Source organism: Spermophilus citellus, assembly GCF_964194105.1.
Source record: "Spermophilus citellus genome assembly, chromosome: 14".
NCBI lineage: Eukaryota > Metazoa > Chordata > Mammalia > Rodentia > Sciuridae > Spermophilus > Spermophilus citellus.
In genome coordinates, this window is record NC_138194.1 from 21,689,064 (window position 1) to 21,701,253 (window position 12,190).

The following is a 12,190-nucleotide window of genomic DNA, read 5'->3' on the forward strand; positions in this document are numbered from 1 at the left end:
TGTAAGGCATGGCTAATGAAGAAGAAAGGCCACTTTTATATATTTACATACTAAAAATACAGCAACATTTTTAACCTCCAGTGATAAAAGACTTATTTGAAACATTAGATTCAGAATTTACCTTTTGAAGGATCACTGGTTTAGAACATATTCTGATTAAAGCCTGATGCACTAAAAATAAAAAATAAAAATAAAAATGAACACTGAAAAATATAACCAAATGGGCAACAAAAACAATTTTTATAACTTCACCTTTCGATTTCTTTTCTAAATTTGTTAGTATCCTTAGTTTTAAAATTTGAACTATTAAATTCAGAAACTAAGGGCTGGGGATGTGGCTCAACCGGTAGCGCGCTCGCCTGGCATGCGTGCGGCCCGGGTTCAATCCTCAGCACCACATACAAAGATGTTGTGTCCACCCATAACTAAAAAATAAAAGAAATAGAAAAAATAAATAAATAAATAAATAAATAAATTCAGAAACTAAGTATGAGGGAAAAAAATATTTTGACCCACCAAAATTTTAAGAATTCTCTAAAAGGGCTTTAAGATACAAAAGAATCCTATTTATTTTTATTTATTTATTTATTTTTCTGCAGTGCTGAGGATTAAACCCAGGGGCTCATGCATACTGGGCAGGCTCTCTACCACTGAGCCACATTCCCAGCCTAAAACAAAGGAATTTAGCAGATGTTATGTAATATTTTAAGTATTCATTACTCATCATCATAAGAACAAGAATGTTCTCACTCCAGTCAGAATAGCAGCAATTATGAAGACAAACAACAATAAATGTTGGCGAGGATGTGGGGGAGAAAGGTACACTCATACATTGCTGGTGGGACTGCAAACTGGTGCAGCCAATATGGAAAGCAGTATGGAGATTCCTTGGAAATCTGGGAATGAAACCACCATTTGACCCAGCTATCCTTCTTTTCGGACTATACCCAACGGACTTAAAAATACAGGGACACAGCCACATCAATGTTTATAGCAGCACAATTCACAATAGCTAGACTGTGGAGCCAACCTAGATGCCCTTCAGTGGATGAATGGATAAAAAAAAATGTGGCATATATACACAATGGAATTTTACTCAGCAATAAAAGAGAATAAAATTATGGTATTTGCAGATAAATGGATGGCGTTGGGAAAGATAATGCTAAGTGAAGTTAGCCAATTCCAAAAAAACAAATGCCAAATGTTTTCTCTGATATAAAGAGGTTGACTCATAGGGGGGTAGGGAGGGGAAGCATGGGAGGATTAGATGCATTCTAGATAGGGCAGAGGGGTGGGAAGCAAAGGAAGCGGGCAGGGGATTAGCAAGGATGGTGGAATGTGATAGACATCATTATCCAAAGTACATGTATGAAGATACGAATTTGGTGTCAACATACTTTATATACAGATATATGAAAAATTGTGGTATATATGTATAAGAATTGTAATGCATTCCACTGTCATTTTTTTAATCAATAAAAAAAAAAAAAAGAACAAGAATGAATGGCAAACTTACCCACAGTACTAATGCAATTCCAGAGAACTGGTCCTTTTTCTGCTAAGGCTAGGAAAACTTTCACTATGGCTTTACAACAGACTGACTGCATTTTTGGACTATACTGTGGGAAACAGTCTATTTGTACCACTATGATATGTTCCAGAACTGGAGTATACACCTCAGGAACCTAGCAGAAATGAAAAGCAAACTAAAAGTTACAGGAGAGAATAAATATATGAATAATACAAATATCCAAACCAATTGGAACTACATTAAGCATGTTTTAGATAAATGAAAACTTCTCTGCCAAGCTTAATGCTTATGACTGCCTAAAAGAAATTAGAGGGCTGGGGATGTGGCTCAAGCGGTAGCGCGCTCGCCTGGCATGTGTGCAGCCCGGGTTCGATCCTTAGCACCACATACCAACAAAGATGTTGTGTCCGCCGAGAACTAAAAAATAAATATTAAAAATTCTCTCTCTCTCTCTCTCTCTCTCCCCTCTCACTCTCTCTTTAAAAAAAAAAAAAAAAAAGAAATTAGAAATTAGAGTAAAATTATCTGATAGTTAAGGCACAACTGTATCCCAAGCAATGATTCTTAATTTTTTAGAACAGAAAAAGTAACACATACTTTTATCTTCTCTGGATGAGAAATCAAGTTACTAATGGGAAGTCTATTAATAAAAAATTCTATTAAAATGTCATTTTGACCACAATAGTGCCTACACTAAAGGAACGATATGACTCCACCAAATTATTTGAAAAAAAACAAGATTAAATATTCAAACTGTACACAATTTATAACAATTTCACTTACTGTGTCAAGGTAAAGCAAGACACTTGCAATAGACTGGAGGAAACTGGGCATCTGATAAACATGGTCATCAACAGTGTCTGTCTGGGTGAGGAACATCTGCTTGCAGCGCTGAATGAGCTCAATGTACATGAAGTCAACATCTTTTGCATTTGTAACCTTACAAGGCTTTAAGAAAAGCAAAACATAACTCTTTATCAAACTTATCCGCATCAAAACAAAGCTACTTAGGATGTCATGTTAAGCCATGTTATTATAAACTGATATTTAGCAAACTACTTTGTTTACTTTATATAAAATATCTTATTAAGATGCTTTTTATACTAGGCTGTGATCACACTATAGTTATTCATACACAAAACATTTTTTGATTAACTATGTTCTAGGCACTGTTTAGATGGTGGGTCACATGCAGTCAGTGCCCTTATGAAGATAGGCAATCCCGGGAAGACCAGACTTAAACAGATGTCCAGGATACACTATTATACCATGCTCCACACTATGAGCGCAGTCTTCTTTTTAAACTCACAAATCTGATAATGCAACTATTTTTTATTCTAAGACCAGATCTCAAAAAGTTGCTAAAGCTGGCCTTAAATTTGCAATCCTCCTGCCTCAGCCTCCCTACTCCCTGGGATTATGGGAGTGTGCCACCAACAACTACAATTTTACTTTTTTTTTTTTTTTAAATAAGGAACAATACAGCACAGAGAAAAACATGGGCTTTTGGTCTTTAGACTTTATCAATTCTGTGTATCCTTTGATAAGTTAATATCTCTGGATCTCAGTTTCCTCGTGCATAAAACAGAATAATACTCAGCTTATAGAAGAGTTATAAGGCTCTGATATAACATGTATTAAAGGATTCTTACATAGTAAACACTGAAAAAGCTCTTAACAAATGACAATAATACTGTCACAAGTATGAGACACTATCCTTTAAACACTCAGGTGAAACAAAAAGAATAGAGTTAATTAATGAGCCATACTCCCGCAAAGAGTCCATATCCACGGATAGCAATGGATAACTCCTTGCTGTTTGAATCTGTGTTTCTGATGATTCCATAGAATTGTTCCATAAAGTACTGGAGCTTACTCTTATGCACCTCTGCGTCTTTTGCCACCATAAAAGAAATCTGTAATTACATCATATTTATCTTTAGAAATAATTAATAGCAAAATAATCTATACAAATATGAAAAAACTGAAATTGTTTCTATACTATTTACATACTAACAGTTACAATTTCTGTTACTCATAAGACACTTTACTTCTATTTGCTTAGTTTGAAGTTCAAGAAAGATAGACTCTAAATAATGATATATTTATTGTATGTGATATATTCTTCCTAAAGAAATGAACTAAAAGAGACAGGGAAATGTAGAAAGTAATCTGCACACATGCAAAATACAAATTTAGATAAAGCAGAAAGTAGTCATTGGAGCACATGTCATCCAGAGTGTGAATGAAACTATCAGACCCAGTGGACAATGAATTCAGAAGTCATAACAAATATAAATTACAACTTACAATCAGAAAGACAAGGAATCACAAACTTATAAAAAATAAGCTACAGATTATAAAGCTTAAATGAAGTGAGGGAAGGGGAAAAAAAAGTGCTTTTAAAAGCAAATAGATGATTATCTACCAACTAAGCAACGGTGGCCTAAACGCAAAAACATAGGTAATCAAAAGAACTTTCCTAATTTTAGGACAAAGACTGTCTAGGATAAGAATGGAAAGAGTTGAGATGATAAACAGATAAAAAGGGAAAAAGGATCCACCTTCCATCACCAACCAACTACAACATTCCCTAATTCTACCCAAAGCCATCAGGTCTTAGCATTTGTCCTTCTCAGATCTTTGTTCCCCATTCATTTTAGAAGGATGGAGAATCACGGATATTGCTTCAAAATTTCCTTTCACAAAACAGACCATGAACATGTTTCTCAAGAAGTAAATAAATAATATCTTAATTTCAAAAGTTTTTCATTTTCTGAATTTATTGTAATATTTAACCATTTAAGTGTTGCTACTTTATCAATGCATTTTCAGCAAATGTCCTTTCAATACATTGTTATCCAATTATTTTCTGCTTGTTATAGCAAAGATTTGAAAATATTTACCGAGAAGACAGGATAGAATAAGATATTTTAGCATATAAAACAATGCTATATCATAATACCATTAAAAATTAATCATGCAGATCTCAACGTGCCATCAGGAGTGAACATACAACAGTGGAAAGTCTCAAGGTTGCAAAAATTGTGAATAATTCTCCTTTATGGCAAAATATCTTTCTCTTCACTCCTTCCTTCTACAAAAAGAGGAAAAGGAGGAGGAGGGAAGAAGACAAAATGAGAAAGGGGTCATCAAAATAGTGATTTTTTTTGTTGGTAGTGGGATTTTGGAAGATTTGCACATTATTCTTGGTACTGTATGTCTTTTTTTTTTTTTTTAATGCAACTAACTTACAAGGGTTTTAATAAGAAATTTATAGAGGGCTGGGGATGTGGCTCAAGCGGTAGCGCGCTCGCCTGGCATGCGTGCGGCCCAGGTTCCATCCTCAGCACCACATACCAACAAAGATGTTGTGTCCGCCGAGAACTAAAAAATAAATATTAAAAATTCTCTCTCTCTCTCTCTCTCTCTCTCTCCTCTCTCACTCTCTCTTAAAAAAAAAAAGAAGTTTATAGAAAACTATTAAATGAAAAAAGAAAAATTTCGGGACTGGGGTAGTGGCTCAGTGGTAGAGCGCTCATCTCGCATGTGTGAAGCTCTGGGTTCAATCCTCAGGACCACATAAAAGATAAATAAAATAAATGTATCGTGTCCATCTACAACTAAAAACATATTTAAAAAAAAAGAAAAAGAAAAATCTCTTTCCCATAGGGATAACATTTAAATTTTAAAATGCATCTATAATAGCAAAAAATAATAATGGAAAATAAGATAACATGAAGCTAGAGGACAATGAAGTGCTAATACAAGGGCAAACATAAAGGTGAATGGAACAAACTAGAGAGTCTAGAAATAAGTCCACACTTACATGGTCAATTGACTTGTGTGTGCATTACTAGGGGTTGAGCCAGGTGTTTTGCCAATGAATTACATCCCCAGCCCTTTTTATTTATTTTGAGACAGTCTCACTAAGTTACTTAGGCTGATCTTGAAGTTGTGATCCTCCTGCCTCTACCTTCCCAAGTAGCTAGGATTACAGGTGTGCATCACTGCACCTGGCTTGGTCAAATAATTTTTGACTAAGGTATCAGGGTAAGTCAATGGGGGAAATTAAGTCTTTTCAATAACTGATGCTTGAACCAACAAATGTGGGGAAAAACTGACATCAACCTTTATTTTATAACATAAGCAAAAAGTACTTCAAAATGGATTATAGACCTAAATGCAAATGATAAAACTATAAATTTATTACAAAACTTCCTAAAGAAAATTCCTTCTTAAATGGGATACAGGAGCTGGACATAGTGGCACACACTGGTAATCTCAGTGACTCAGGAGGCTAAGGCAGGAGGATCTCAAGTTTGTGGTCAATCTTGGTAACTCAGTGTTTCAAAACAAAATAAGAAGGGAAGGAGACATGGCTCAGTGGTTAAGCACCCCTAGGTTTAATCCCCAAAACAAAAACAAAAAAAAAATGTGGCTAATAACCACAAAAAAAAAAAAAGGATCAATAACAACAGTCATCACAGAAACCCAAAATAACCTGGCGTGGTGGCTCATCCCTATAATCCTAAGCGGCTCAGGAGGCTGAGGCAGGAGGATCACGAGTTCAAAGCCAGCCTTAGCAACTACAAGAAAGCACTAAGCAACTCAGTGAGACCCTGTCTCTAAATAAAATATAAAATATAGCTGGGGATATAGCTCAGTGGGTGAGTGCCCCTGAGTTCAATCTCTGGTACCCAAAAAAAAAAAGAAATCCAAAATAAAACCTCAATAACATTATGTACCATTAGAAATAGCTAAAATTAAAGTGACAATACCAAGTATGATTGAGTACATAGGATAACTAGAAAAAAGTGGTTTTAGTACTTTACATTCCTGCATCACTGGCAGGAATGTAAAATGGTAAAACCACTTTGGAGAAGAGTTTGATAGTTTCCTCTAAAGGTTAACATACATCTATCATGTAATCCAGCAATGCCACTTCTAAGTTTTTACTTAAGAGAAATGTTAGCTGAGTGAAGTGGTGCACACCAGTAATCCCACTGGCTTGGGAGGCAGGACGATTGCAAGTTTGAGACCAGCCTCAGCAACTTAGTGACACTTTAAGCAACTTAGCTAAATAAAAATAAAAATTTTAAAAACAGCTAGACATGTGGCTCAGTGGACAAGCTCCCCTGGGTTAAATCTCCAGTACCAAAAAGAGAAAGACAGAGAAATTTGACACTTGGGTACAAATGGACTTTGCTATTTTATTTACAAAAACCCCAAATTAGAAACAACCAAATGTCTGTGAATAAACTATGCTATATACATACCTTGGAATACTATGCAAAAATAAAAATGAACTACTGACACACGCTACAATATGGTTAAATTAAACTCTCAAAAACACTGACAGAGCCAGGTGTGGTGGTGCATGCCACCACAGAAGTGCATGCACAGCAGTTCAGAAGGCTGAGGCTGGAGGATTACAAGCTCAAAGCCATCCTCAGCAACTTAGTGAGGCCCTAAGCAACTCAGTGAGACCCTGTTTCTAAATTATTAAGATGCTTTTTATTCTAAAATACAAAAAGCTAGGGATTTGGCTCAGTGGCCAAATGCCCCTGAGTTCTATCCCCAGCAACCACCCCCCCGCTGCCAAAAGAAAAAAACCAATACTGACAGAGCAAACCAAGTTATACAGAACAGACACTATAAAACTTACATGGAATTCTACAAAAGGCAAAACAAATCTTGTGTGTCAGAAAGCACTGGTTGCCTATAGCTGGAAATGGGGACAAAATGCAGAGGCTCAAGGGAATTTTCTAAGTGTTATGGTTTAGATATGAAGTGTCCCCCCACATTCATGTGTGAAGACAATGCAAGAAAGTTTAGAGGTGAAATGATTGACAATCAGCGTTTTAATCCACTGATAGGGATTAACTGTGTGGTAACTATAGGCAGGCAGGATGTCACTGGAAGAGGTGGATCACCGGGGACCTGCCCTTGGGGTTTATACTTTGTGGTGAGGGCAGAGCTCTCTTCTGCTTTCTGGAGACCATATCCTCAGCCACTTTTGTCCACCACTCTCTTTTGCAGTGATGTTCTGCCTGATCTCGGGCCCAGAGCAATGGAGCTGGCTATCTATGCACTGAAACATCTGAAACCATAAGCACCAAATAAACTTTTCCCCCATTAAAATTGGTCTTGTCAGGTCTTTTGTTCACAGCAATGAAAAAGCTGACCAAAACACTAAGTGGCTGGAAGTATCCTGTCTTGAACAAATTACACAGTACATGTATTTATCAATTACAACTGTAAAAAAAAATAAAATACATGCATGCTGCTATATATAAATTATACCTCAATAACGCCCACTTTGTGTAGGTGCCTGGGGGCATGCTAGGCAAGTGAACTACACTCTCATCCTAGCATTGACTTCTTAAATAATAGTTGGTAGACTGTGAAGTTCTCAGTGCCAGAACAAAGAGAACATTATATATGCCCCACTATCAATATGAGAAAAACAAACCAGACATTCAGGGAAGCAAAGTTTTCCCTAGTAATGAGGTGTAAGAATTGTTTGCCCAAGAGCCTTCATAAAAAGGATACTATAAGCAACAAAAAGTTTAAGATGATTTATCCAGAAATTTCATATGACTGTCTAATAATATCAATGGAAGTCAGTGGCATAATGCAAAGGGCATCTTGGATAAATTATTTTAAAATGCATAAGAGGACAGGACTTTCTGATGCTTGTACAAAATAAGATAAAATTTACAATATCTAGATTGTAAAATAAAGAATTTAACCTTGCCTAAAAAGAAGTCTGATATTTGCCTTGGCTTCTGGGCAATGTCATGCCTGGTAGAAATGTCTTTTTTTGCCTGGGGGCCTCAAGTCACACTGGATTAACTAATGACTTGATTTAGAGGCTGGTCAAACTTCACAATAACAATGTGACTTAGGGTGGGGGCTTTGGGTCATGTGTTATCAACTACATGGGCAATCGATCAACTCATTATGCAAACATGATGCAATAAAAACTGAACACTGAAGTTCAGATGAGCATCACAGTTAATACTCCATGTGGGCTGTTACACATCAGTATTAGGAAAATAACCATGTTCTGACTCCACAGGGAGAGGACACTAGAAGCTCCATGTCTGGTACTTTCTTGGTCTCTGTACTATGTGTGTAGTTGATTTTAAATTCTGCCTTTAGCTGCAATAAGTCATTACTGTGAACTTAATAGCTTTGAGTTTTATGAACCTTTTTAGCAAAAAAATCATTTTCTTTCTTATTTTGGTACCAGGGATTGAACCCAGGGGTGTTCAACTATTGAGCCACATAGCCACATCTGTAGCCCATTTATTTTCTATTTTGACACAGAGTCTAAGTTCCTTAGGGAAACTAAGCTGTTGAGGCTAGCTCTGAATTTGCAATCCTCCTGCCTCAGCCTTCTGAGCCACTGGGATTACAGGCGTGTGCCACTATGCCCAGCACAAACTATCACATTTGAAGGTAGTTTTGGAAACCCCTAAACATGCAACAGAAGTCAGCTATAAGGACAGCACTGAGGGAATTGTTTCCTAACTTCTTAATTGCCTGAACTCTTTTAACTTTTTCAATTACACAGTATTAGGAGAATAAATATCTTCAGTGATTAAATAACATCTATTCAATCTAAGTTTTTATTAAGGATTGGAGCAGGAATCTGAAATTAAATTCTCTGGCAAAGATCTGCAATGAAGATATTCCGTGAAGCTCATTAACGGCAAGTAGCCAAACCAAAGGAGGGCTAATAGTCATCCCTGCAGGCCCCCTCCCCACCTACCCTCTGCTATGACAGGCAGGTGTTATTAGTGAGCACTGATTCAGGGATGCCACCAGGTGTGATTCCCTCCAAAAAGACTCCTACGTGAGTCCTGGACCTTCTTATTCATCTTAGTGACAAAGCCTGAAATGCCATCTCACAAAAGCCAATGTTTATTGAGATCCAAACATATTTATGTGAATCAGAAAAAAAATAATACCATAAACTTTCATTTTCTATAACAAATAAGATCAGCCAATTAAGCAAAACAGGCATTTTTATGAGGAGGACCAGGAAAGGAAGCAAAGTTAATATCAAGAATAACTTTGACAGACAAGTTTGATGGGCAGGTTGAGAACAGCAGAGGAACACTCAGTTGAGAGGGACAGCAGGAAGCAGTAGCGGGCCAGACACAAAGCACACTTACTTCAGTTTTGTGGGAGTTGGGCCCCACCCAGACACAGGACAGCAGTGCTCTCTCTCTCTCTCTCCTATTAAGCTGTGAATCTCAGGCCAACAGTGTCTGCACACAGTTCACACCGTTTTCCTGGACTAGTCTGCGCATTTACTATCACTTATTCATTTTTAACAGTTCTCCAAACAAAATTTTGACTCTCCAGGATCTTTCATCAGATCCAACTTGGCAGTCTAGCTCCTTAACACCTAGCCTACACTACAGGAATTTCCAGATGCCTCTGGATGCGCACAGCAATTTTGAAACCACTGCTCAGAACCACAATCACAACACATTCCCCTTAGCCAAAAAAGATCTGCTTCAAAATTTGCCAGATGAAATTCTGCAACTGCGTCCTCTCTATATGGAAAACCCACAGGGACAAAGGTGCTCTCCCTATCCTTGTGGTAATCTCTCATACAAGCCTCCATCTTCTCAGAGCAGCTAGCCCTTACCTCCCCAGAGATGGGGCCCTTGGTCCCCCACCCTCAAGTTTGAGTAGCCCTAACCTCCCAGCCTTTCCTCTAACCCATCTCTGACACATCTTAGCTCCATGAGACTTGCCTCAATGTTGGCTCTCTGTCCTGACCAAAATTAGTATCTTACTAGCTCTCTTGGTCCAGCTGCCAGTTACGAGACTGATGGAAAGTAAAGCCTTCTGCTCTAAACACTACAGATGCCAATGGATTGACTTATATCTATTTTTCAAATTTATACATACAAGATTAGAATTTAATTTTGTGGAAAAAAAAAATTTATTATGGAAGTTGAATTTGTAGTACCTGTTTCAAAAAGGATTCCAGGGCTGAATATGCAGCTTTTTTCAGTTCTACATTCATATGGCTACACCACTTTGATAGTACTTCAAATAAAGAAATGTAGTTTTCCAAAAGGCAGGTACTAAATTGAGATGCATGCAGAGTAAATAAGCGTAGGCCAGCTGCAAATGGAAAACACATTATACTTAAAATAGGACAACATAACAGTATACTATAGGGACACAGCCATATCAATGTTTATAGCCATACAATTCACAATACCTAAACTGTGAAACCAACCTAGATGCCCTTCAGTAGATAAACGGATTTTTAAAAAATGTGGCATAGGGATGGGGTTGTGGCTCAGCGGTAGAGTGCTTGCCTCGCACGTCCGAGACCCTGGGTTCGATACTCAGCACCACAAACCAAAATAAATACATAAATAAATAAACAAATGGAAAAAAATTTTAAAAATGTGGCATAAATACACAATGGAATATTTCTCAGCAATAAAAGAGAATAAAATCATAGCATTTTCAAGTAAATGGAGTTAGAGAAAATAATGCTAAGTAAAGTTAGCCAATCCCAAAAAAACAAATGCCAAATGTTTTCTCTGATATAAGGAGGCTGATTCATAGTGAGGAAGGGAGGGGGAGCATGAGAGGAATAGACAAACTCTAGATAGGGCAGAGGGGTGGGAAGGGAAGAGGGGGAACATGGGGTTAGAAATCATGGTGGAATGTGATGGACATCATTATCCATAGTACATGGATAAAAACATGAATTGGTGTAAATATACTATGTATACAACCAGAGATATGAAAAATGGTGTTCTATATGTATAATATGAATTGTAATGCAGTCCATTGTCATATACAAAATATTAATAAAATTTTTAAAAATAAATAAAATAGGACAACATAAGCCAGAACAGAGCAGAAAACTAAGAAGGCTTCAGGTCTATGTCAAAGTTAAAATTGTGTTCATGAAGACTTAGTACATCATACTAAATCTGGATTTATTTAAACAAAGCCAGAATCAAACAGCATGGATTCTCTAAAAGACACCCTAAGATAAATATATTTTTAAGGGCTGGGGATGTGGCTCAAGAGGTAGCGCGCTCGCCCGGCATGCGTGCGGCCCGGGTTCGATCCTCAGCACCACATACAAAGATGTTGTGTCCGCCGAAAAAACTAAAAAAAAATATTTAAAAAAATATATATATATATATTTTTTTTAAATCATAAATCTGAGCATAATCACCTCAATCCAGGTTTGTGTTATAAAAACTAAACTCCCAAAACCTTTCTATAATAATTATAATATGAAACATCAGATGTTATAGCACTCACTTTCATTCATAGTTTAAGTAAAAACTTATTCAAGATGGTAATCGAGTAATGTAGAATACCACAACTTATTAAATATAGACTCTTACCCAAGGGGACAGCATATCTCTTCAGATCAATCTGTTTCAGAAAAAAAAATTCACCATCAGTGTTTGAAAACCACACATCTCAACCATAAAAGACTGAAGAGTAATATTTATCCTACCTGAGGACAAATTGCTTTTAGTGCAAAATCAAAAATCTCCCTTGAAGTCTGTGGATCTGGGGAAATAACCAAAAAAAGCCTGTTACAAATCATTACAGTATCACCTGATGTACTTTACCAATAACTCTGCAGAT

At 36.8% G+C, this 12,190-nt stretch overlaps 1 protein-coding gene across 9 annotated transcripts in view; it reads right to left on the reverse strand.

The window, feature by feature from the left end:
* The window catches only part of PRKDC (protein kinase, DNA-activated, catalytic subunit), a 175,429-nt gene that overhangs the window by 153,200 nt on the left and 10,039 nt on the right, over positions 1 to 12,190 (reverse strand). For all 9 annotated transcript variants that reach the window (XM_081265647.1, XM_081265646.1, XM_081265643.1 and 6 more), the window contains 7 exons: positions 12,057 to 12,112; positions 11,941 to 11,971; positions 10,527 to 10,684; positions 3,301 to 3,447; positions 2,315 to 2,479; positions 1,517 to 1,685; positions 122 to 171 (listed from right to left, as the gene is read on the reverse strand). In XM_081265647.1, coding sequence (XP_081121773.1) covers positions 122 to 171; positions 1,517 to 1,685; positions 2,315 to 2,479; positions 3,301 to 3,447; positions 10,527 to 10,684; positions 11,941 to 11,971; positions 12,057 to 12,112 — 776 coding nt within the window. The remainder of the gene's footprint in view (positions 1 to 121; positions 172 to 1,516; positions 1,686 to 2,314; positions 2,480 to 3,300; positions 3,448 to 10,526; positions 10,685 to 11,940; positions 11,972 to 12,056; positions 12,113 to 12,190) is intronic.